Below are 26,781 nucleotides of genomic sequence, written 5' to 3' on the forward strand. Positions count from 1 at the left end.
CCCGCGGTGTGCCCACGCTGCCTGTACCTGTTGCAGGCTGCCTGCTTGAAAGAGTATTTTAATTTAATGGATTTTAAGCAACATTATTCAAAGATCAACAAAAGGCAGCACTGTGTTATATGAATAAAAGATTTCCTCTGGATCCTTGTTAACCCTACAATGCCTAGCCAATGTAATTGAAGTGCAGCCACCTGGCAGGGAGATTTCCCTGTCAGCTGCCAAGGAGGGCTCCGGACGCAGGACCAGGTGTTGGCTGCTCCTGCCTGCTCCTCACCAAGGGATAAACCAGCAGGATCACAGGGCAGGCTGCCAGCCCCACGCTTGGGGCTCCCTGGGGGGCTTGGGCACAGTAGAGTGATGGGGACTCACTGAACAATGAAGGGCCAGCGTGAAAGTGTGGCCTTGAAATTAAACCCCTACCCCCCCAAGCTCTCATGGCTTCACAGGTCAGAAAAGCACAGATTCACGGATTGCATCGGGTTGGAAGGGACCCTCAAAGCTCATCTTGTCCAATCCCTCTGCAGTCAGCAGAGACACCTCCAACTAGATCAAGCTGCCCAGGGACACGTCAAGTCTGATCTTGAATGTTTCCGGGGACGGGGCCTCAACCACATCCCTGGGCAACCTGCTCCAGTATTTCACCACTTTCATTGTAAAGAAATTCCTCCTAATGTCCAACCTCAATCAACCCCTGCTCCAGTTTCAAACCATTGCCCCTTGTCCAATCACAACAAGCTTTCCTCTGGACCCACTCCAGCAGGTCTGTTTCTCTCTTGTATTGAGAGCCCCATAGCCAGACACAATACCCCAGGTGAGGTCTCACCAGAGCAGAACAGAGTGGCAGAATCACCTCTCTTGGTCTGCTGGCCATGCTTCTTTTGATGCAGCCCAGGATGCCATCGGGTTTCTGGGCCACAAGCACAAACCTGAGGACATGTGGTTTTTATGTCTCTTGTCTATTACTCAGAGTCCTGTGCCCAGGAGATTCCCTGCTCAGTCCCCAGGTCTGCTTTACAAGGGTTACAAATGTCAAATCATAATTTTAAACCTTCTTCTCTCTTTATTTTCAGTTTAAAGCTGGGACAACCCTGCTAATGTCTTGGTGGTCTTTTCCCCATTTGTCTTTCCTTCCCGTTCTCTAATGTAGAGCAATTTCCCAGCCTGTATCCCTGCAGCAGCAAGAACATTTAGTGTGGAGCATCTTGCAAATGGTGTTTCTTGTAATGGATGTGATAATAAGCCCCACAGTTACCCATCCCTGATTGTAATGAAAGTAAATTATCAAGTAAAACAGTGCTGAAACTGATCCATTTACTATTGCAGAATCACAGAATGTCAGGGGTTAGAAGAGATCTCTTGAGATCATCTAGTCCAGCCCCCTGCCAGAGCAGGTTCACCTAAGGCAGGTTGCACGGGATGGCATCCAGGCAGGTTTTGAATGACTCCAGAGATGGGGAGACCACCACTCCAGCCTACTCCAGTGCTCCACCACCCTTAAAGAAGTTCCTCCTAGTCTTAGCAAAAAAAAAAAAAAGAAAGATCTGTCAATAATGGAAAGATCTGTAATAAATTGGGAGGGGAAAAATGATTTTGTGCAGTTATATTTCCTTCTGATTGTAGCTGCTTGACCCTTGCACTCATCAAACTGAGAGTGTTGGTTTATTAACCTTTAGTATCACAGCATCACAGAATGCTAGGGGTTGGACCTTAAACAATCATCCAGTCCAACCCCCCTGCCAGAGCAGGATCATCTAGAATAGGTCACACAGGAACACATCAAGGTGGGTTTTGAATGTCTCCAGAGAAGGAGACTCCACAATCTCTCTGGGCAGCCTGCTCCAGGGCTCCATTATCCTCACAGTGAAAAAGGTTTTCCTTATGTTCATGTGGAACCTCCTCTGCTCCAACTTCCACCTACTGCCCCTTGTCCTGTCATTGGACATCACTGAGAAGATCATCTGAGAGGATTTTCACTGTACCAAAGAGAATTTGAAGGAGAGATTCTTAGTTGTATCTGAGGCACAAAGGAGGCCTGTGTACATGTGTGCCAGGAGGTGAAATCTCACACTGGTAAATTCCAGGCATCCCATATGTCCAGGTGCTGCTCATCAACAGCTCACACCCACAGCAAGCCCTTTGGCTGTGGGGCATGCATGCTCTCAGCAATCACTGCTGCACTTCTTCCTGGGGAATGGGAATTCAAGGTGTTTCAGCTTGCTCTGTTCTAGACTGTGGGATAGATCCTCTATGGGATATCCTTGTTCCAAAGTAAGTTATCAATATTTGTGCACATTTGTAACTGCTGCACAGCTTGTAAAATTCTGTGTTTTCCAAGGGTTTTCATTTGGAAAAGGTTTACTTTTGAAGAGCTGGAAGCATCACTATTGAGTATCAATTAATCAAATATATTTGTGTCAGTGATACCCTGAGCACTCTTTTCCCACAGGCAATGGAGTAGTTTGTTGTCTTTCCTCGGGCTCACAGTGCTATTGACTCCTCCATTCAAGGTGTAGAATCTGCCATCAATAAGAAGCTTGAGTAGGACAGATTTAGACTGGATAGGAGAAAGAAACTCTTTACAATAAGGGTGGTGAGACACTGGAACAGGTTGCTCAGGGAGGTCATGGATGCCTCCTCCCTGGAGGTGTTCAAGGCCAGGTTGGGTGAGGCCTTGAGCAACCTGACCTAGTGGAAGGTGTCCTTGCCCAAGGCAGGGGTGTTAGAACCAGATGATCTTTAAGGTCCCTTCCAACCCAAACCATTCTATCAATGTATGTGCATGGGATACAGGTTTGTGTAGCAGAGAGCTTGCAAAAAGATTGACTCAAACTCAACAGAAGGACAATTTTAGTTTCAGTGTCTTTACAGTCCAGAAAGGCATTTCCTTTTGTTCTTGTTTGTGTGGGCAGCACTGGTCCCTGGTGTGTGTGCACCACATACAGAACACTTGCAGCATCTGGCTCACAACCTTGAAGCACAGATTTGCCAGCAGGTTTGCAGCTGGATATAATCTCAGCTGATTTATGGGCCTGCAATTGCCTCCTTGCCTCTGGACGTCAGATAATGCATATGCACAGTTCAGTGTGGACTTTTCCCTCTTTAACACAGATTTTCTGGGTAATTTTCTCATCACCTCACTTTGCCATTCTGCAGGGCTGCACTGTTAGCTTTACAATAAATTAATAAGGAACTCAGGAGTGTTGTGGCAAGAATGCTGGGCTTTCCCAGCCCCCCCAGCCAGTAGGGCCAGTGTGTCCCAGGTAGGACAATTTCCATGCTTCCTTACAGAAGAGGCTAGCCAGTTTGCAGGGAAAGGTTCTGTCCTTTAGAAAGGTGCTTTAGAGGAAGACATCCTCTCATTTTACATGGTCTGGTGGGGGTCTGCAGTGAGCAGGGTGCAGCTTGGGTGGGGTGGCAGGGTGCAGGAGCCATCCTCGGTGTACCCCACCTGTGGGGACCTCCTCTGCCACCCAGCTGCCTGCCCACAAGGTTTGGTGTGCTCCAGCTGCAGCGATGTGCTGGTGAACCAGATTCTTCCCTCCAGTTTTGTCAGCTATTTCACAAGTGTTTTGCTGCCTTGGCACTGCTTGTCATCTTTAAGCTGTCAGTAATTATCCCCTTTTCAACTTCCAAAGCATCCAGATCTCTGAAGTGAGTGTGCAGGGAAGTATTTTGATAATCTCTGCCTCCCTTCCCTTATCATTTAAATGTGATGTTGAGACAAAAGTTGACTTCTGATCTGCTGTAGCAAAATTATCTTGCAAGTTACTTAATTGTCTGATAAGTCTGATGAACAGTTCTCCAGAATTTTGAATTATGAATCTGTTATTATCTCCTTCTTCTCCTCTCTCTGGTTGTTTAATTTTCAGAGCTGTGAGTGACTTAGCTTATGGCTGGTACCTTCAGGTTTTCAGTATGTCTGGGAGATTCAACTGTGTGTTCACTTCTGTTCTGCTGTGGTGGGGCTAGAAAACATAGACTCTGAGGAAATGTGGTGAATGTGATGGCAGTAACTGTAGTAATGTGAGTATCCCTCCACCAGCAGCTCCTTGGCATTTCTGGTGAAAGAACTGCAGTCAGGGCTATGCTCTGCACAGGAGGGAAGTCTCCCAGCTGCCCTGGCTCCACCACCTCAAGATCCATAGGTTCACAGATCCCTGTGAGCTCTAGCTGGAATGTCATCATGGAGAGGCAATGTGGGTCCTGGCTGAAAGTAAAGGTACATGTGTAGGATGTTACATCAATCTGATCATGAGGTACAGAGGCATAACTCACTGGAACAAGGTCCACAGAAAAAAGGAAAGATTCACAGATTGCATCAGGTTGGAAGGGACTCTCAAAGGTCATCTTATCCAACCACCCTGCAGGCAGCAAGGACACCTCCAACTACATCATGATGCCCAGGGACATTCAAGGCTGATCTTAAAGGTCTTCAGGGACAGGGCCTTAACCACATCCCTGGGCAACTTGTTCCAGTATGTCACCACTCTTTGTCAAGAACTTCCTCCTGCTGTCCAGCCTAAATCTCCCCTGCTCCACTTTCAAACCATTGCCCCTTGTCCTATCACTCCAAGCCCTTCTAAACAGTCCTCCCCCAGCCTTCCTGTAGGTCCCCTTCAGATACTGAAAGATAAGATCTCCCTGGAGCCTTCTCCAGGCTGACCAGCTCCAGTTCTTTCAGCCTAGCTTTGTAGGAGAGCCCCCTCTGATCATCTTTGGAGCTCTCCTCTGGACCCACTCCAGCAGGTCCATGTCTGTCTTGTGTTGGGGGTCCCATAGCTGGACACAAGGTCTCACCAGAGCAGAGTGGCAGAATCACCTCTCTTGACCTGCTGGCCACACTTCTTCTGATGCAGCCCAGGCTGCCAGTTGCCTTCAGGGCTGCAAGTGCACATGGCTGGCTCATGTCCAGCTTCTCATCCACCAGCACCCCCAAGTCCTTTCCTGCAGGGTTGCTGCTCTCAGTCTCATTATACCCCAGCCTGGACTGTTATTGAGGATTACCCCAACCCAGGTGCAGGACCTTGCACTTTGTCTTACTGAATCTCATGATATTTCTCCTCAGCCCACCTCTCCAGCCTGACAGCTGGACTCTCCCTCCTGTGTAGAGTGAAAAAGTCGTTGCTGTGGCTGTACAAGCCTCCAGGAGCAGCCTGGTGTTTAAGCAGAAGGTGCAAGGCTTTCACTTACTTCACCACACTGCTGCCTTTATTTTCTGGTCAGGGCTCCGAGTAAACATTCCAGTATCTGCTGTGCGTGTTTTAGGATCAAATCCCATTATCTGACTTGTCCAGAGGAAGTTGCAGCCATAGAGGAGAGCCATGTGATAAACAGCTCCTCTAATGCCTGCCTGCCTCACTTATCTCCATCAGCACTATTAATATTTCCAGCGTGTAAGCAGTTTCCAACAGCTGTCAAATACAAACAATAAGCTACCGGAAAACTGTTCCTGCTTCTCTTCCAACTTGATTCCCCACTTAATACATGTATATGGCCTGAAGCTAGAGATGCTGAAGTCTGAGGCTAACCAAAGGTTTGGATGTTTTTTTGCAGCCTGCTGCTGCTGCTACCAAAGCCAGATGCTTTGTCTTATGAAAGGCAATGTCTAGCTTAGCAAACACAAAATGAGTTCTGTGTGAGATTTTAGAACAACAGAGTTCTTATTCATAAAAACAACCCTAACTAAAGTCACTTCTGTGCTTCTAAAACACATCAGCAGAAGGGGGTTTTAATAGTTCATTTACATTTTCTTTGCATTATTAAAGCAGGAGAGAGGAGATCTGTCAAGAAAGGTGAAAAAAAACTGAGGCCCAACTTATCCTCTAGTTCCTTAACCACTTAGTTTCATCTGACCTCCTGGGCAGTCCCTTCTCCTAAGGGTTCAGTCACTTGCCCACTTTTTTCTCTCAGGGATGAGGATTACAAATGTTGACAACCCAGTGTCATGGGGAGTTTTTGCCCAAAGTTTTGGGGATGCTTTTCAGTGATAGAATGCTTTAGGTTGGAAGGGACCTCAGAGATCACCTACTCCAAACTCCCTGGCCATGTACAGGGATGCTTCTCAACTAGATGTGGTCACCCAAGGCTTCATCCAGCCTGGCCTTAAACAACTCCAGGGAGAGGCTATCCACAACCCACTCGGGGCAACCTGTTCCAGAGCCTCATCATCCTTGAACTGAAGAAGTTCTTCCTAACATCCAGTCTAACCCTACTTTCCCTCTGCTTAAAATCATTCCCCCTTGTCCTGTTGCTAGACACCCTTATGAAAGGTCTCTCTCCAGCTCTCCTGTAGGATCCCTTCAGGTATCGGAAGGCAGCTCTAAGGTCCCTCCAAAGTCTTTTCTTCTCTGGGCTAAACAACCCCAGCATATCCTTACAGCAGAGGTGCTCCAGCCCTTGGATCATCTTTGTGGCCCTCCTCTGGCCTCGCTCCAACATCTCTGTGTCCTTCTTATGCTGGGGACACCAGAACTGGATGCAGTATTCAAGGTGTGATCTCACAAGACCTGCTGCTTTTAGTGCAGCACAGCATCTGTCTTCATACAGCATCCTTTCTGCAGCCATCTGAGAGATACCTCTGAAAATGCTACTGCTGCTCTTCCCCAACCAAATGTTATTAGCTTACTGGTTTAGTGGGAAAATACTCAAACTGTCCAAAGAAGCCTCCCCTTCTGCACAACCCACGTGTGCTGGAACAGAGGATAATAAAAGGAGAGGAGTATTGCTGGTATGTGGCTAACAATAGTGAAGCAAGGATAGTGCATTATCCTTGTGTGTTCAAGCAGCCAATTTGAAGGCACTGGAAGGCAGAAGGAAACCACAAATAATTGAACCTTTGTACCTTTGCCCTCTTTTTCTAAGATGGCCAAAAGTAACAGCTCATTAGTGGAATTACTGCAATAGGTGCATTTTGTTAGTGTTTGAATAAAATTAAGGCTGCAACAAAGCACTCAGGGTGGGGGGAAGGATTGCTGGGTAACATGTGACCCTTCCTCCAGTTATTTGTCCCTTGATGAGCACCCCGTTTGTGGCAGCAGGCAGATAATTGCAGCACAGGAGCATCGGCAGCTGTACACACACTGATAAAACGGGGCGGCTCCGCTCTCCTAATGAGCTCTCTGAAAATACAACCCAGAGATTTGTCTTCTGCAGTCACCAGGCTGCTTGCCTTCCACACCTCTCTGCTGAAGGCTCTGCAGCTCCCACTCCTAAGCTCCTGCTCAGTGCACAGGCAAAGGACTGGCATGGCCAGGCTCTGCTCTTAATGAGGTTCTCCTGAAGGCCTACCTCTTCCTGCAGCCTCAGGGCTAACAGCAGATCTTGACCCTCTGCTCTCCAGGCCTCTCCCACCCATCTTTAATTTTGTGGTCTCCAGGCTAGTTCCCTGGGTGAATAAGGGCTTTGCTGGAGAAGACAGCCAGAAGATAATTCACCCCACCATCCTCAGGAGAGAGGACCTCTACATCTATGAGAGGAAATGACCTGAAACTGTGCCAGGAGAGGGTTAGGTTGGATATTACAAAAAATTTCTTTGCTGCAAGAGTGGTAAGGGGTTGGAACAGACTGCCCAGGGAGGTGGTGGAATCACCATCCCTGGAGGTGTTCAGGAAAGGTGTGGCCGTGGCACTTTGGGATGTGGTTTATGGCCATGGTGGTGTTAGGTCAGTGGTTGGACTTGATGATCTTAGAGGTCTTTTCCAACCAAACCAACTCTGTGGTTCTGTCTCTCTGCTCAGGAGAGCTGGCAAGGTGCTTTCCATTAGACCTGAACAGCTTCTGTTCATTTAGAGTCTCTCTCAGGAGTGGATAGGGAACTATATGGATACTTCTAAAGGAAATGCATAGTGAGGGAATCGTGCCCCGCTAATTTGCTGGCCAAAACCTTCTATAAGTGAAGCCCTGATAGTCCTTGCAATGCAGAACACTTTCAGTAATACCTTCTTGGTGACTGAATGTTTGTGCCCCCTGCAGAGTGATTTGGCAGGCAGGCTTCTGCTGCACTAGCTGATAATGGGCAATTATGGAATCATTTTAATAAATAGAAATATTTTAATCGAAGCCTTATCAGTGTGGTGAGCACAGCTGCTAAATGCACCTTGGATACACAGAGGGCTGAGGGTAGGACCCAAAGCATGCAAGTGCCATTTTTCTGGGCACCTGTGCCTGTGGTAGTTCTGCCACTGCTGCATTAGGGAGAACAAAACTGATAAAGGCGATGAGGAGGTGCATGTCTAACTTTCTGTCTTCAGCAGAGCAGGAAGAGCTGATAGGAGATCATCTCAAGTACTCTGCTTTAGAATAAACTCGGCTTCACATGAGGGTAGCCAGGAGTGCTGTTAACGTTCAGAACTTGTGTGACAGCAGGAGAGGAACCCCTTGCACCTTCACTGCTGCCACAAGGCCATCGCGCTGTAATGGTACGAGGGATCTGCTCCCAGGGGGCTTCCCGCAAGGAAGAGGAGTAGTAAATTAAGATGAAAGCTTGTTTTCTGCCTTGCTCATAATAAATGCAAAACTCTCCCCTGAAGCACTCGGCATGACTAATGTGCCACATATTCTTGGTGTCCCAGAGCGGCAGGCGAGGGCTGCTGCCAGCCGGGTGGGTCGCGGCACACCTTGGGCACCGTGCTGCTGAACAAACCGCGGGAGCCGAGAGCCAGCGCCGGAGCTTTTTGGCCTCGGGGCATCTGCAGTACAATGTTGCTGTTACACGGCTTGATTTCCAGGGAGATGGTTTGAAACCATGTGAAACGTGCTTTTGTTGTTGTTTTGTTTCACTTTCCTCTTCAAAGCAATTGATGGCGACCGTCTGTGAGGAGTAAACAAATGTTTTGCACAGTGCCTGTTGGAAAATGCTGTAGCTTCCTGCTTCTGTTGAAGCAACGGCAGGTTATTTTTGATTCTGTGTTACGGTGGGTTCTAAGCTCCCATCTCCATCAGTCAGGTCCAAGATGTTTTTGTAACCCTGTGAAAAGACCCAGGCCCGCTGGGGGTGGGGGAAGGGAGGTGGCAGAGCTCCAGGCTCTGGGCGAACGCTCCACAAACAAGAAATCCCTTTGAAAACCGCTCCATACCTGTCGGTTTCAATGACAATCACTTCACTGTGCCCCAGGATGTCCTGGGCTCCAGCCACCCCAGTGACTGGAAACAAACCCCCAAGTTGCCCCCAGCACAGCAGTGAGAGAGGGCTGCCTGTCTGTGCGATTCTGCACAGAGGGGTGTCAGAGCAGAGGGAAATTATGCTGTGGAGAGGATGAGCTCTTGATTTTGGCAGCAGCAGATAATCTGCCTGTTCTGGATAAGGAGGAGGAACAGCAGCCCTGGCACTAGCTGACCGTGCTCCACCGAGGGAGAGCATGGAGCCCTGCCTCCCCCGGCTGCACTGCAGACAGATGGTCTTCTTGGGGCCCGGCTACAGGGCAGGGGAGCCAATCCCACTCCCCTCCTGCACAGAACCGTTGGTTTGATTTGGAATACAGAGATAGCCTCATCTAATACCCATCTTACATAGTGCAGTGACCAATTTAGGGCATGCATCACTTTTCAAAGTTGTGACCTCAGCTGTCGTGGCTCACAAGAAGCACCTAAAGCTGCAGCTGTCGACAGGTACAATTTAATTGCACCTGTTTAGTGAAGGATATATGTTACTAAAATTCCCCCAAAAGTTTGCAGTTAAATTTATGCAGTACTGATGGTCACCAGACCATAAAGGATGGGAAGCCAAATCAAGCATATTGAGTTTCCCACCGAGATTGCCTATCACAGCATTTTAAAAGCACAGTAGCTGTCTCCTGTTCACAGTTTAAGGAGAACAATTAGGTGCATAAAGGTCATCTACCACTACATTTATCTAAACTTCAGTTTTATGGTCCCTGCTTTATTCCAGGTTGGTAAGTCCCAAACATTTATGTTCTTGTTTGCTTTCAAAACCGCTATCGCGGTTTCAGGAACAAACCCTTCTTGTGCACATCACCAGGATGCTGAAATATTTGTAATGGTCAGAAATGACTTATCAGTAGCTCCTTGAGATTGAAATCTTAAATGACAATCAGCAAAACAAAAGTTTACCATAGCCCTGCATTTCCTCCACCTTTAGAGTCTGTCAAGCCTTCTGGAATCTGCTATTTGCAAAGTAGGTTTTTCCATCTCCTGTCCAGACACTGTGTGCACCAGTAAAAGCACCGGTGAGGCTGGAAGGCTCTAGCCTAGATGCAGCAAATGCCTTCTTGCATTGAACAATAAGCTCAAAGATTTTCTCTTTTCTACAAGCCTTCCTCGTTGGGTGAATTGGCATGTGGACATGTAGACAGCCTTGATGTGTGATGGGCTGGAAAGAGCTGTCTACCTCTATACTTTCAGCTTGTCCACTGGCCCGATGCCCCAAAAGCCCTGCTCAGAGTGGGATTCACTTCACAGATGGGAATTGCAATAGGCTCATGCCAACAGTCCACATTAACATCCTTGGCAGTCCCTCTGGAGCCAGAGGAACAGTCGTTGCAGTGTGCGCTCTCCATGGACCTGAGCAGTCGGGTTCCAGTCGCAGGACTAGAGCCCCTTGGCGCTGGTGCAGCACAAACGATGAGCCGGTGAGGGCAGCCAGTCAGTTCTCCCTTTGCCTGTTCACAACCCCCCAAATAATTTTATCTTTTACTTGCATGAAGAGAGTGCTGTGTCCACACAGTGCATGGTTGTTTCCATGGGTTGGCAAGAGAATAAAAAGGTTGCCAGAACATTTTTGTCTTCTAGAAACAGTGTGGGGCAGGAGTTGCTGACTACTGTCATCAGCACTGATGGCAGCTGGTAGCTCTGCCTGAGGTCAGCACAGAGCTGAAGTTAATAAGCCAAAGTTCTAAATTTTCAGGATCTGTCTAAATAATCACCTTTCATATTCCCCCCCCTGTATCCAAACAGGTAGTTAGTTATGGTTGAACCTTGTGTGTATGTGCAGAGAGGGAAATGCTGGCCAGATCTTGATTCCAGGATGGCTCAGTTCACCTGCAGAACCCAGATGGTGAGGACTGAAGGCTTTTCAAAGTCTTTATATTTTAAACCATGTGTCTGAAACTGGCTCTGCATTGTAGAGGTTAAATGTGGCAGTGATGCTTTAGGTCAGAGCCCTGCACAGGCTGATAACAGCATTTGCAAAAGAATCCTACCTTTTGTCTTTGTTTGGATTCTCCATCTGGAAGGAGATCCTGTGTGTGTTTCACCACAGAGCTTCACAGGCCATCCCTGTGCCTGCACTGAGTTTAATCCTTATTTGGAGTAAGGCATGGTTTAATGCAAATAATCTTCACATTTTACTGTTGTTTTCAAACATCTTACCTGGTACAGATGAACTGTGAAAATAATTGATAAACTGATAAAATGGTTGTAAAAGTTAATAACATTCAACTCCTGAGATGTGATCGCTGCATTCAAACCGGAGCTAAATTCCTGCTCTCCCCCAGTTCTATCCGTGTATTCACTGTCAACAATTCCCCCCTTGCCATGGCTCTGTATGTCATTTAACATAGCAAATAAATAACATTTTGCTCTGGAGTTTGGCCTTGGTGGAAGCAAAATGTAGAATAATGCAGCCGTTGGAAGAGGTGGGTCAAATTGCCATACATATTAAAAGGGGGCTGCTTTTGATCAGCTCCTTTGAATGTCTCCTATAACTCCATTTATCTGAAGATCTCCGGGGACGCCCAAAACCTCCAGATAAATGGGGGCTTAGTTAATCAGGGAAGCCAGCTGTCCAGCTTCTTCACTGGGCAGGGTTCAAGATCATCACCCGTCCTCCCCGCAGCCAGGCCGTCTTCAGAAAATGATTTGCATGCCTCACTTGAGCAATCTAGCCCTGAGGCTTGTGTGGAAAAGCCAGGCAGGCACTTTCCTTCTGGCCCTGCTCAGCACAGAGCAGAGCAGTGAGCTGGGAGTGGGAGTTTGCTGATGTGTGCGTTGTGGGGTTTTTTGGTTGTTTCCTCAAATGCAGTAGTTGGTGTGGCACTGTGTGCATATTGGCTCGGTCTAAATAATGCACACACATCCCTGGGCACCAATAATGCACACACATCCCTGGGCACCTTTGTGTCAGGCACACTGCGCTGAAAGCTCACGGGAGAGAGGTGGCATGAATTTCATAGCGAAACGATGCAGCTCAGTGTTGTAACATATGTAAGCCAATGAAACCACATTGCTGGTTCTTAAGGGTGAAGGCAGAGCACAGTGAGAGGGGCTGCAGTTTGACAGCTCTAGTGTTTCAGGAGTGATTATCCAGATGAATGCATTCTTACGTGGTGATAAATGTGAAGCTTCTTGAGGCTGCAGCTGAAGATTACTGTTTCAAGCTGCTGCTGTGCAAACGGTCCTGAAATGCTGAGTTTTCCTCCTCTATCTCCCCATCTATCTCTTATTACTGTGCTTTGCATGGGTTATGTTCTCTCAGATCCTCAAAACCACCTCACTGGGGACTCGGAGGTATCTGACAGGTGATTAACATAACGATACCAATGCAACCTCCAGACATAAACACAATTAAGCAGCAGAATGCTGGTTTTCTTTGCACACAGGAGTGAGTTTTGTTTGCAACTTGAGCAAGTGACAGAACAAAGATTTTGCTGGAGAGATCAGATGGTTTTCATGGTGTCATTCTGCTTCCTTGACCTGTATTCTCAGGCTGGAGGTGTTTCTTAGAGGGTTCTTTGCAGCTTGTTTGCTATGTTCCTAATGCCCCCATTGCAATTCCTACACTTTGGCAAAACTTTGATTTTAATGCCCCAAAACTGCTTCCCCTAATATGTGTGTGTGTGTGTGTCTTTAAAAAGAGACAGCGGAGAGGTTAATTTTCCTGCAGTGACTTAATGCTCTTTAGATTAGGCTGGAAGTGAAACTGACTAGGAGCACCTCACTCACTGCCTGTACGGCAGGTGCTTGGAGGAGCCTGGGAGAGGCTTAAGGAGTGTGTTGAGCTGAGAAGGGTGCTGGTGCCAGCGGGGCCGGTACATGCAGCAGCCTTCCTTGCTGGGTCTTTGGTATCTGCACCTACCACCTCGGCTTTTTAATCTGCAGGAGCAGCACCGAACGAGGATCTGCCATGTGTCCCCTAAAGCTGCCAATCGATCCGCACAGCTCCCCAGACCTTGGCTTAGCTCAGTAGGTTATTTTTCGCTCGCCTCTCCGCTAGCTGCCCAGCTGTTTGGCCGAGAGGGTTTATTCCCAGCCTTTTGTGCGGCTAGGGGCATCTCGTGTCACATAAATAAGGATTTTACGAGACGTGAGGCTAACCCGGTCCAAATCTCCGCACTTTTCTTTTTTATTTCCCCATGCAATATTTAGCACAAGGGGTACAAACCCGCGGTGTGTCCGCAGTTGTTGGGCGCATTGTGCGCCTACGTGTCCGATGTGCAAGGTCTTTCATTAAACAGCAGGATGTTATTAGGCATAGCATGAAAAGCCTTTTCTAGCCTCCCCGCCTTGTTTAAAGCGGGCCCACAAGCAGCCCGCGAGCCTAAAAGGCTTGGGCGATGAATCGAGCGCTGCCGGCCGGCCCGCAGGCTCAGGTGGCCGTCGGCCGCCGCTTTAGCCGAGGCCTTTCAGCAATTTGTCACGGCCGGGTCCGCTCCCGCTGCGCCAGCACGTGCCGGCTCGGTGGCGGAGGGGCTGTTGGCCAGACGGCCCCGGCTCGGTGGCGGAGGGGCTGTTGTGGCCAGACGGCCCCGCGGCCCCCCGCGTCCCGCTGCTCGCCGCCGGGCCGCGCACCCCGCACGGCCCCGGCAACAGCCTGAGCGCGCCGCCGAGCGAGCGCCTTCGTAATGAGAAGTGAATGGCATCCGTCGGCCCCTCTCAGAACAGGGCCCAGGCGTGTGCCTCCTCTCCCAGGAAGTTTGGCAGCCTATTCATTAACAAGAGTCATCAGGAGTTCAGCCCATAATGGGGAGGCAGCCCCGAACGCAGGCGGGCTGATGCTTGCGCTACCAGGAATGCGTTCTCCTGGGCTTAGGGGAGAGGGGAGAGCAGAGCTAAGCAAATAACGCTGTCAGCAGGTGCAAACTCTGAATCGCCAGCTATTGATTTCCTTTCTCCAGCCTTCCACGGGAACTTCATAAGAAGATTTATCACATAGCAGTCGTCCTCTGCTACCATTAAAGGCTAAATCCTTTTCTCTCTCTCTCCTTTTTTTTTTTTTTTTTTTTGTTTGTTTTGGTTTTGGTCCTCTTGCCTTTTTCTTCTTTCTTTCTACTTTCTCCATTTTTTCCTCCTTTTTTCTTCTCCCTTCTCTTTAGCTCTTTCCTTTTTCCTCTTTTTCCCCTTTTTTGCCCTTTCCTTTCTCCCATTTTTCCTTTTTCTTTTTTCCTTCTTTTATTTTGACTTTTTTCTTTTTCCTTTTTAGTAGATTTTCATTTATCCTTTTTCCTATTTTTGTTCTTCTTTTCTTTTTTCCTTTTCCATCTTTTTTCCCCTCTCCTTTTTCTTCTGTTTTTTCCCTTATTTATTGTCTGTTATATCCATTTTCATTTGTCTCTTATTTCCTTTATCATTTTTTCTTTTACCCTATTCCCTCTTTTTTTCTTCTTTTTCATTTTGTCTCTTATTTCCTTTGTCTTTTACCCTATTCCTCCTTTTTTCTTCTTTTTCCTTCTTTCTTTTTCTGTTTTCTCCTTTTCTTTTTCTTCTTTTCCTCCCCGTTTTTATTTTCTTATTTTTGTTCCTTTATAATTTTTCCTTCTTCTTTCTTTTCTTTTTTAATATTTTTTCTTTCCTTTTTACTTTTCCTCTTTTTTTTTCCTTTTAACTTTTCCTCTTTTTTCCTTTACTTTCCCTCTTTCTTTCCTTTTGCCTTTTTCTCTTTTTTTCCTTTTGCCTTTTCCTTTTTTTTTCCCCTTTTGCCTTTTCCTCTTTTTTTTCCCCCTTTTGTCTTTTCCTCTTTTTTTTTTCCTTCTTGCCTTTTCCTCTTTCTTTCCTTTTGCCTTTTCCTCTTTTTCATTTTTTCCACCATGCCTGTAGGAACTCAGGTACATTTGAGGCAACCCTTTGCTGGTTCCCTTGAGGTAGAACACTAGACCATCCTGTCCTATTTTCAAGCACCGCTTTACTCTCATGGTTTTGTTGTGGGTTTTTTGTTGTTGTTGTTTGTGTGGGGTTTTTTCCCCCCCTAAATAAAAAAATACTCTTTTCAGAGTGGTTTTGTTAATGTAATGAAAGTCACAAATGGCACTTCACTATTAATTAGTAATGCTTTTCAATTTTAAATACCCTCACCTGCATTATGTTGTCACTGGTGTTATTCTCACCGCCTGTAATTTCTAGATTTGATTTGGCCTTTGCTCCCGCCTCACAGCCTCGCAGAGTCAGAACACATTTCCCCGCAACAGCCGCACAATGAGGCTGGGGAAACTTTTGTTTTAGATGAGGAAACGGAGAATGAGATGTCATCCTGGCTCCTGCGAGCCTTAATTCATAAAGTCATACGTGAGGCTCTCCAGCCCCATTGTAGATTTGTTTCAGGCGTTATCCTGTTATTGGAAGTGTATGATTCACCTTCTGAGAAAACAGAAGCTGCACACAAAAGGGAAAGATTTGCTTTCTCTGCTGTGAAAAGCTGCCGCAAGCAGGGGTCCTATTAAGACAGCTGGAAAGTTGCTTCAGCTTGTTACGCTTGTAAGTTTTATTGGTGACTGGTTTTTGATTACACATTTGAATGCTGTGTGTTCCAGGTTGCCGAGTTTTAATTAAAAGGCAATAGTCTTGATTTTAGATTGCTTTGTTGCCCGCATTATGCAGACAATAATGCATGCAAGTTGTGGGGTGGATTTTTCCACCATGCATCCTTTATTTAGGGTATAGACGATTACACCTCCCAGCACCTGCCTTAAATATCAGCGTCACGCTCTCAGGAATTGGGTTTAGTGTGGTTAATTTCTTTTAAAAGTACAGTGATCAAATAAACATTGGGGGGGGGGGGGGGGAGCGCTGGGCTCTTCTCTGTCTTGTAGCTTGTGTCTCCACTCTGATCATTTTTCTACTCTGACAGGGTTATTGTCATAGGAATATTGTACACCAGGACCTTTCTGTAATGCCACAGCTCATCTGTACAGTTGGATTTCAGTTTTAAAAGCCTGCAGACCTGGGGGTTTGCTCTGCCCCCGGTAACTTTAGCAATCTGCCGGACCTACTGAGTCACTGCCTTTCATTCCCAAAGCTAAAAGGTGTAACCCTTAATTTCAAGCCACTAAGTGTTTCCTCCTTGTTGCCTGTGTTCAGAACCGTTAAGCAGCATCGCTCTCCCCTTTTCCATTGCTGTGGGTCCAAAGCGCCGGAGCCGGCGTGGAATTCTGCGCACACGTTTCCTTAACCCGGCCGCTGCAGCTACGAGGAGCGAGCTCTGTATCTCGAAGCAATAATCCAGAACCACAAAGAAGTAATGACATTTGAGGATTTTGCCGCTCAGGTCTTTTCTCCCTCTCCCAGCTACTCCCTGAGTGGAACTGGTGAGTCTCTGCACGTTATTCTTCTCTTTAGCACTAAGAAGCACTTGAGCAGCAGATGTACACCTGTTTTTTGTAGATAAATGCTTGCAAATTTAAGACGACCATTCTTCCCCTGAATCAACTAATGAATATCAAAAGGAATGATGACATTCATTTTAATTTGTTTTGCATCAGAGCTATTCACTCTGCTCCTTTCTTCGGCTATCCTGTTAACCCCCGAATCTAGCAAGGTTAATGAACTTTCTCTCAGTAATGTGCTCGGGTTCATTCAGGAGTGTGGGTTTCTTGCTGAGCTGGGAATATGTTGTTCAAAAGCTATGCCTGAATCGCTGCTTACTTATCGAAAAATAGTTCCTCACAGTAGAAGCCGTTGCTACTAATGCTAAATGGGGATTATGCTGCTGAGATACCAGGGTCAGGGATTAATGCAAAAGAAATGTAAGAACGGTGTTCTGTTAGGAAATCAGAGCGGCGTGCAGTGTGCTGACGCTTCCCTTCAAAACAGATGAGCAAATGTCAGGCTGCCTTCCAACACCTGGCCTGGAACCTGTCTGGGGGCTTTTAATCTACGTTGCGGCTATACGTGCGTGTGTGTCCACACACACCGATGCTGATCATCATTCATCAGCCCTACCGAGCGATGAAAATGCGATGCTGAACCCCGGGAGCCGATGCCTTTCGTGCCCTGTCGAGACTGGGAGCTAGCACGCGGTCGGCGAGATCCGAACCGCTGCTTTAATTGGAGTTTAAACAAGTGTCTTCTGAAAGGAAGCTTGTGGCTCTGAAATGCAGATTTCTAGTACCCTCAAGATTTGTTTCTCCAGCCTCCAAGAGGAAAAAAAAAAAAGAGTATATGGTCGCCGTGTGTCGGACTCCTTAACAAAGATTCCTTAATCCCCTTTTTTACACTCACAGGGTGAAACTGGCGCTTTCTAATTATTCCCTGCCGCTCTTCCGGATTGTTTAATAGATCATTTCGGAGCCGTATAGATGTTGCAGGACATCTGCTCTATTTCTCTTTAGCCTGAACTCGTTAGCCAATCTCTTCCATCTAAAATGAAAAATTGAAGGAAGAAATTAAATTTGCCCAAATAAATCACTTACAAATAAAATCAGGCGCGCAGCATTGTTTAGCGTTACTGGCTGCAATCCTCGCGCGCTCAGAGCTTTGTGAGGAGATAAGAGGTGTTCGGGTGTCCTTGCATTGGTCGCCAGGAGCAGCAGGCAGAAGGCTTTGGAGATAAGCAAGCTGGCAGAAGTAAAGGGGAGCCGGTGCTATTTACATAATCGCGCCTCTGCTTCCTGGAGAGGCGTCAAGAAACACAGGGATGGCCTCTATTGATCTTTGTTGAACTGGAATACTAAACAACAGTAGAAAAGCTTATAACTTAAAGCTTTGATTAATGTTTTCTACATTAAAAAAAAAGAAAAAGAAAGAAAGAAAGAAAAAAGTGGGACAGCTGTGAATTGAATTCTTTTATACACTCTGCCAAAAGTCTGAGGCAAGAGGGAAAAAAAACCAAATTTATCAGTTTCAATAGAAATGTAGATTCGTGCCCGGTGCTGTTAGCACTTGGAGTCGTTTATCTGTCGGCACATCAGCGAGTAGCAGCGCAGATATATCGATAGGCTGCGAATGGTTTGCTCTGTGCAGGACTGGGTTTCGTTTTCACCCTCTTCTGCCCAGCCCACGGGGCCCTCACTGCGCACAAATTTAGTTCAACTAAATAGTAGCACGCAGGTCATACTTCTTGAAGCCGGTGGTGATAGATTTTGTATGCCAGAGATACCTAAAATGCTTCCTAAGAGCTACTGAAGTGTGTCAGGGTGCATGAAAGCATTAGTACCTGAATGTGGGTTTGTGATTTCACACTTTTGTTCTTTTTAAGAGTAAAACCTGCCACAGTCAGGGCCTGATTTTTGGGCTTAGGAACGTCAGGATTGATTTCACCCTCCCAAAGAAACCGGAGGCCAGTCTCGACTTCCAGCATCAAAGTCTTTGCTCCAGAGAGTCTGCTGACATTCCCTACCTCTCTGCTTGCACATTTGGTCGAGTGTTGCCAAGAGCCGTGCCAGTCGTTGCCGTTTTGCTGTATTTCCCACCAAATGCCATGCTGGCCTGGAGCTGAATGCATCCTCCCCGCTCCAGCACTGCTGCCAGCCGCCACTCGGGCGAGTGCCTGTCCCACATGCAGAGAGCCCTGTGCAGAGCTGCCTACGGAGCGCGAGCACCTGCCTCAGCCTTGTCTTTTCCACGTTTGTCCTGGTTCAGGTTTGGCAGGGTACTGCTAAAACATACTGGCAGCACCTGGAAATAAAGAGTGAACCAGCAGACTGAGTAAGTGTGCAGCCATCTCTTCTTCCCTTAGTGATCAGACAGGGATGAGACACTCTTCTGCAGGTGTGGGCACAGACAGGGGCAAGCAGCCCAGCACCCAGCCTGTCCCCCTGTGCCACAGGCAGCCAGACCTCCTCCAGGCTTACATTCACCTGTCCTGTGCCTGCCAAGTGGCTTTCTTCCACTTAAGGAGTAGGGATGACACTTCCCTTTGTGTGGAAGGGGAATTTCTGTTGTGAAACAGAGAAATGAAATCGCAGAGCCATAAATGTGTGGTGCTGACACCAGTCTGTGTGTCTCCTTCCCAAGTAACAAGCCCGCTGATACCACTAACCCTGCCTAGCTTCAACTTTTCAGGTCAGTTTAAGATTAATTCTCCTCTGATCTTAAAGCCAACTAATTGTCAGCACTGTGTACATGTGTGCACAGTGGAAAGGGTCACTTTTAAAGGAAACTAAGATTGTTTTCAGTGGCTGCCACAGCATAAGAAGCAAGTCAAGGCCACTAAATGAAGCCAATCTGTAGCTGTCCGTAGCACACATTATTAGTGTGCTATTGATGACGATCTGGTTATTTAAACTAAATGTTTTTGTGTTTTCTAGCACTGCCTCTCTTGGGATGCTTCCCCAGGGTCAGATGGGGTGGGGTTTCCTGCAGTCTGCCCTGGCTTCTCCTCCCCTGTCACAGGGAGTCTTGCAGGTGCTGTGTTTCATGCACCAAAATCGTCCAGTTGACCTCATTTGCTGTTTTCACAAGCAGAGCCTTAAACTCCCTCTCTCTGTACCGCACCACAGCCCCGCGTATCCCGGAGGCTGCAAACGCAGCCGGGTAGGCAGGATGGACATCCCTGAACTCATTTAGGGGATGTGCAGATTAGGAACAAAAGCCCAGAGTAGGGTCCTTTGTTGTTAAACTGGTACATTACATGCTGTATTTTAATTAGGCTGGGTATGAGAGTCAGCCCAGGAAATCCTTCGTAATCCAACACTATTGAATTATTCTTATCCTTTCCCTCTGCAGATTTCCCTCCTTGTAGAGGACGGCAGGTTTAAGCTGCTATATTTTTTTCTGTTCTTTCCCCCACACCCATAAAAAAAAAAAAAAACAAAAAAAAAAAAAAAAAAAGAAAAACAGTTATTCAACAAAATAGTTGTGTGTTCTTTAAAAAACACCCAACCCTGATGGAAAGGAAGCAGACACAAACAGATGCAGAAGCGTTCCAACTTTAATTACCTCGTCTGGCTAAGAAGCGTTTGTTGGGCTTGGGTGTTTTTTAAGATCAGAAGCCAGAACTGTGTTAACCCTTAGGAAATGGAAGCAGTTGGCTGTTCCAGAGGGGGAAGAGAGAGAACTTTTCCCCCAGAGCAAGATGGGTATTTCAGGGTTGTCGACTTAGAAGGGTGGATTTCTGCTTTCAAGAAAAGCTGCAAACCTCCTGCCTTCCACCCACCCCCACCCCACCCCCCCCAGCAGCGCAGCCGTGCAGTTAGTGCTTCAAAGGGTTAATTGAAATGGGCACACTTGACTGCTGAGAGGACTGATCTAATCACTGCCATATCCAAGTGCATCTGTTCACCATGAGGTCATTCTTGTGCATGCTAATGATTTGGAAAATAAAGCATAATGCTTGACGTTATCAGAAAGGATATAGTGTAAATCTTGGCGGGCTGAGTCGCTAATGGCTATTGGGGAGCGGAGCGGCAGCAGCAGAAGCATCTCGGATTATTGCCTTCCATCTCCCCTTTATAAAGCAGCATATTCGGTGGAGTGTCAGGAAAACTGTGCTGGAAAACTCTGACATGTGGTATCTGTTGATAAATGGATTCTTTAATGAATATTATAGCCTTGCCCAGGAGCAACACTTGAGTGGGGGCACTGTAGACGCTTGCAGCGTCCCTTGGTTTTTCCAAGCCTTGGGAGCTGTGCCTGCTTATTTACATAAAACTGAGATTTTTGCAGCCTTTTTGTTGAAAAGGTGACATATGCTTTTCTTTTGTCTCTGGACTTTTACAGGCATATACATTTCTTGGGGAAAACACTCAAAATGTACAACAAACAAGATTTGCTTTTGTGGTGGGTTTTTTTGCTAGGTGTGGAGCTTTGTCCTTCCCACTTTAAAGCAAAGGGAGTATTTCAGAGGGGGCTGGGATTTGGAAGTGGATTTTTGATGGAAACAAAGCTAAACAAATCCCAGAGAAGCTGTTGTCTAAACCAGACTTGTGCTCTTTTTAATCCAAACAGAGCAATGATTCCTTTTGGGTTTGTTTGGTTTGGGGTTTTTTTTTCCTGCTCTTTTTTTCCCCCCCCCTTGGAAATCTGCAGGCTGTTTTGTCCCTTCTGGTGCTAGGGGGAAATGAAAGTCTCTCCAGGTGCTGTATAATATTTTTGCATATTTTTAGGGAAGCTGAATGGAGCTGAACATTAAACAAACACACATCTGAAAACGAGGAGCTGTGCCATGACACTGCAGCACAAGCCAAGTGTTGCGTTTGAGCAAGCTGACAGTGTTGCCTGAAACTGAAAAATTAATTTCTAGTAACTGGGAGTCAGAAAATTCCAGGCTGCACGGGCAGCTAGGAGCCCAATGGCTCAGCCCTTCCCTCTGCAGGAAGAGGCGGTGCTGAAACCATCTGGCCCTTGCTGCCGGCCCTGCCCGGAGCTGCCGTGGAGCTATGCCCGGTGCTTCGAGTGGGCTTGACCCTCAGAGCCAAATCCTCCCTTTTCCAGCACGGGCGTTGCCCTGCAAGGTGGAAGGAAGCAGGACAAGTTCGGTCATTAGCAGATAACTCATTAGGAGGTCTGTGTGAACTCAGCTCTCAGGAGGTGAGAAGGAAAATGTGCAATCGTGGGTGCCAGACGGTGCAGTTGTGGAGGTTGTCCAGGCAGTAAACAAAGGGGGAAAGCTCAGGGGTGTGTAGGAGAGGAGTGGAAAGAGTTACCAAAGGAGGCAGAGCTTGAGGTGTTTGTTGGTTTATTTCCTCTACCCTGTGCAGAGTATTCAGGAGCTGATGCAGGGGCCTGGCCTGCTTCCCCTCTCTGATCCAAGTAGTTCTCACAGCTGATCTTCAGCAAACCAAGCATCTTTCCCTGCCAGGTGGGCAGCCTGTTGTAGCCAGCAGCTTGGAGCATCTTCCAAGGGGCCCTGAAGCTGCACAAGTGGATTCAGGAGGTGCTCCTCATCTCTTGGCCACAGGGTCTTGGTTGTCATTGACCCATGCATGGCTGTCCTGCCCCACATAGCTGCTGCCTGCCTTCTCACCAGCACAGGAACGTGCAGTGCCTAGCAATCCAGTAATGTGCTGGGACAGCTTTCAGCACCATGCCACTGTGGGCCTGTACCTCCTAACCTCTACTCATCAGCAGAAATGGTAATTCCATAACCACCTCCCTTACTCCCGGCCTCAGACCCCTGGATCAGAAATACAGAGGGTTCCCATCCCTCTCCCAGTAGCTACCAGCTCACCTAGGCACTGGCAGAGGCTCTGTCTGCATCTTGGCATCACCAAGAGGCAGAGCCTGGTGGCAGACCGTCCTTTCCTGCTTGGTGAAATTGTCTCTTGGCCCACGGTAGCTGCTTAACAGCAGAGAAGGAAAAGGTGCCAAATGAAATTTCCAATTGAATCAAGCATAATTACCTGATTTAATGAAGGAGGGAAGTCAGGATGTTCTGCAGAAACCCCAAATTTACCCTTTCTCCCCAGGGATGCCTTTCAGCGAGGCACGTGGAGTAAATCCATAGCCTTCCTTCCTTCCTTCCTTCCTTCCTTCCTTCCTTCCTTCCTTCCTTCCTTCCTTCCTTCCCTCCCTCCCTCCCTCCCTCCTTCCCTCCCTGTTTGGGAAGCCCACATGGCTGTGTTCAAACATGGCCCAGCGATTCTGGTGCACTTGCTGGATAGTTTCATGGGAAAGCTGAGAAATCCCAACGATTTCTGAGGCAGCACAAGGTGCTATAAGCAGAATCCCATTTTTGCAGCCAGGGCAGGCAGTGGCGGAGCAGAGGCACTCCCCTCCTGCAGCAGCAGCACTGGTTACCAGAAATCACGAGCACCACTGCTCCGCTTCCAGGCCTGGGCAGTGAGTGCAGATCTTTGCCAGGCTGTGGTGTCTTCTTTAATTCATTAACCTGGTCATGCATTCAGCAGCCTGGAGAGCTTAAATGCCTTGCTGGTAGCTATGGATGGAAGACTGGCAGACGAAGCGCTGCCATGTGAGGAAAGGCTGAGAGCACTGCGTTTGTTCAGCCTTGAGAAGAGAAGGCTTAGGGGAGACCTCATTACCATGGACCAAAACATAAAGGGTGGCTACCAGGACAATGGAGACTCCCTTTTTACAAGGAGTCACATGGAAAAGACAAGGGGCAATGGGGACAGGTGACTGCCTGGGAGATTCCCATTGGAATCCAGAAGAAAATGTTTCCCTGTGAGCACAGAGATTGGAATCATCTCCCAAAGGGAAGCAGTGGATTCCCCTACACTGCTCAGCTTTAAGACTCAGCTTGACAGGGTGCTGAGCCAGTTCATTTCAACTATACTATTACCTAGAAAGGCTGCACCAGATGATCTTTGGGGTCCCCTCCAACCTGGCATTCTGTGATTCTGCATTCTCCCTGCACCACCCAAAGGTTATGCTGTGGGCAGTGTGGTAGTGTTTTTCCATGACAGAGGAATGCTTTCTTGAACTAGTAAAACTCTCAGATTCCTTATAAGGATTAGAGATGGTTTGTTAATAAAGAGGACAAAACCATAATCAATATCATGGAACTATTAGGTGCCATCAGCTTTGTACACTCTGCAGCTCCTCAGGCCTGGGTGATCTGGTGTGAGTTGACACCAGGATGACCAGGCTTGGTTCAGAGGTGCATGAATGGTAGGGAGGTTGCATCATTACTCTGCAGCTCCCTGCAAATCAGTTACAGATAGCTTTGGGTGCCAGGGCAGTCTTGCCCTTTGCCCACCACCTCTGAGGTCATACAGCCTGGATCTGTCCCCGAGGCTGGGTAGGTGCTGGCCTTGCTTGTCCCTCATCCCAGTGTAACCTCAGGATCTGCAGCAGAGTAACCTCAGGGCTCTCTGCACAGGCCTCTTTTATTCACCTAATTGATCATCTCAGAGGGAGCTCTCCCAGGGTTACAGTCCCTGTGAGGGAAGATGGCAAGGGCAGGCTTCCTCCCTAGCAATCACTGCAGGGATGGGGAAAAATATTAGCTTTGATGGGCCTGTCTCTGCTGCTGGGTGACAGCTCCAGCTGCTTGAGCTGTCAGCTCAGGAGAAGGCTCCAGGCTATGTGGCCCCTTTGCATTTTTCCTCTGCAGTGATGCAGCCATGGGGAGGAGAGCCCCCAAGCAGTGCCATCCTGCTGCCTTTGGGGCCATGGTTGAAGGCCACACCATGTGTTGTGTGCCTGCAAGCCAAGGAGGGACACCCACTAGTGCTTCCTGTGGTCCCATGAGCCCTCTGACCAGTGCAGATCTATTCAACTCCCAGGTCACAGCTGATTAGAACTTTGATTTTGGGGAGTTATTTCCAAACCCCTAAAATGACCAAGGCTGTGTGCATGGTGGTGCCAAGCACTCATCGCCTGAGCTGGGGGCTGCCAGCACTGGTTTTAGGGTTGTTTCTTCCCATGGTAGCCAGCAGGTCGAGGGAGGTGATTCTCCCCCTCTACTCCACTCTGGTGAGACCCCACCTGGAGTTCTGCTTCCAGTTCTGGAACATGTCCAGAGAAGGGCCACAAGGATGAGCAGAGGGCTGGAGCTCCTCTCCTATGGAGACAGACTGAGAAAGCTGGGGCTGGCTGTTCAGTCTAGAGAGGAGAAGGCTCTGAGGAGACTTTGTTGTGGCCTTCCAGTATCTGGAGGGTCCTACAAGAAAGCTGGGGAGGGACTTGTTAGGGTGCCAGGGAGTGATAGGACTGGGAGGAATGGAGCAAAACTAGAAATGGGTAGATTCAGATTGGATGTTAGGAAGAAGTTGTTCCCCATGAGGGTGGTGAGAGACTGGCACAGGTTGCCCAGGGAGGTGGTGGAAGCCTCATGCCTGGAGATTTTGAAGGCCAGGCTGGATGTGGCTGTGAACAACCTGCTGTAGTGTGAGGTGTCCCTGGGCATGGCAGGGAGGGGTTGGAACTGGATGATCCTTGAGGTCCCTTCCAACCCTGACAATTCTGTGGTTAACCTCTAGTTCAGACTCTTCTCACTGCTTCAGGTATATCTTTGCAAGGTGCTGGTTTATTTTTCATAACCAAGCAGCACTGAAGCAAACCTCCCCTTTTAGAGCCTGTCAGCTTTGCAGTGCCTCACATGGGGATTCCTTCTGGAATTTTGTTACCTTGGCATTTACTGGGAGAGATTTCCCCAGACCTGTCGTGGCTGATAGGTGCATTGGGGCAGGGTGGGGGCGGGTGATGGCCTGTATGAAAACTTCTCAAGGGTCTTATCAAATATAAAGCTTCAAACTCCTTAATGATCACACATGACCAGCAGCCCTTTTCCCATAAGTGGGTTACACACCATGACATTTGCCATACACAGCCTGCACCCTTTTTGCAGTTGTGGTTCTTGAAAGAAAGTCAGCAGCTTCTCAGCACATCAGCGAGGCTCCCATCTCTCAAGGACCTGTGTGAAGTCCCTGCTGTACCATTAAATGCTGCTGCTGCTAACAGTGTCAACCTGGAAAGACTCTTGTCAGCCACAGGAGGACTGGGGAACACTGCAGATGGGTTGGTTGGGTTGGGTTGAAAAAACTCCTCTGACATCAGTGTCCCTTTGAGGGAGCTGACAGGTTGGTTTAGTTTCAGTTTTCTGCATGTGAGGTCCTTGAGGAGGTTCAGACCATTCTGGTGAGGAGCTGGACCCCAGCAGCTCAGTGGCATGGTGGTAGTGCTGTGCTTCCCCAGTCCTGGCACAGGTCTTACCTGTTTCCTCCATGGGAAGGCTGAGAAGATCTTTCCCCACCTTCAGTACCACTATTGCTGTGCTTGTGTATATGCTAAGGGGTGGGCAAAGGGAAGTATTTTGCTTTCAGGAGTCTCCAGAAGAAGAGAAACTGTTAAAGGATCTTTCCTAGAGCACATCCCAGTGGTGTTTGAGAAACCAGATTTGTTCTGTTCAGCAGATTTAGAGTACAATAAGCTACCTGTCTCTAGCTTTCCAGAGGACTCTTCATTTACAGTGTATCTCATCTGTGTTACTAACTGAATTTTTCATCCCCGCTCCTGCAAGGAACCTATTTGCAAGGTTTAAGCCCTCCCTGGTGAAGCATTTGTACCTGTAGGAGACCAGAGGCCGCTGGTCTGTCATTCACAGGCCTGTTATTTGCATGCAGTCCTGTGCCCACCCACGATGTGGATTTGCACACCCAGGGGTTTCCACTCCTGGGAAGTTCATGTGGCCCAGGGAAAGGTCTGATGGTTGCTTTCTGGGGTTTTAACCTGCCTGCAGTGCCACTGTGCTTTAGGGCTGTGTGAAGCCTCACATCTCAGCCAGTTTGACACACTGTGACCACTAATGGCATTGAGAGTGTAGCTGGAGTAAGAGGCTCCCCACGTAGCACACCAGCAGGGCTGGCACAGGTGGCAGGGACATGACTACTTCTTCCAGTTTTGCCCAGCACAGCCTCCCTCCAGATTTTCACTCAAGAGCCCAACAGGGGCCAGGACAAAGCTGTGGGTACCCATTTCTCCTTGGGTCCCTTAGGGTATCGAGGTGAACTTCCTATCGCGAGCTGCCTTACAACAGGCACCCACCCTGTGCCAGCTTTGCTGCAGCGCCTGGGGCAGCTTCGGCTGCACCAGGCACCTGTGGGCAGCCGTCCCGAGCCTCCTGCGGGGTGTGCTGGGCGTGCTGGGCATGCTGCTCCTGCACTTACCTGACTTTGTGTTCTCTCCCCTCAGATTAGAGCTCGTAACGGTCTCGTTACGGTAATTGCCGCAGGTAAGAGCCGTGCTTCCCGCAGGCCCTGCTGCTGGCCTTGC

General features: G+C 48.0%; 1 protein-coding gene across 1 annotated transcript in view; it reads left to right on the forward strand.

Moving 5' to 3' along the window:
- The window catches only part of RALGAPA2 (Ral GTPase activating protein catalytic subunit alpha 2), a 138,398-nt gene that overhangs the window by 107,068 nt on the left and 4,549 nt on the right, over positions 1–26,781 (forward strand). The window contains exon 38 of the mRNA XM_054179713.1: positions 16,351–16,472. Within this exon, the coding sequence (XP_054035688.1) occupies positions 16,351–16,472 (122 nt within the window). The remainder of the gene's footprint in view (positions 1–16,350; positions 16,473–26,781) is intronic.

This window comes from Dryobates pubescens, chromosome 3 (genome assembly GCF_014839835.1).
Source record: "Dryobates pubescens isolate bDryPub1 chromosome 3, bDryPub1.pri, whole genome shotgun sequence".
Taxonomy (NCBI): Eukaryota; Metazoa; Chordata; class Aves; order Piciformes; family Picidae; genus Dryobates; species Dryobates pubescens.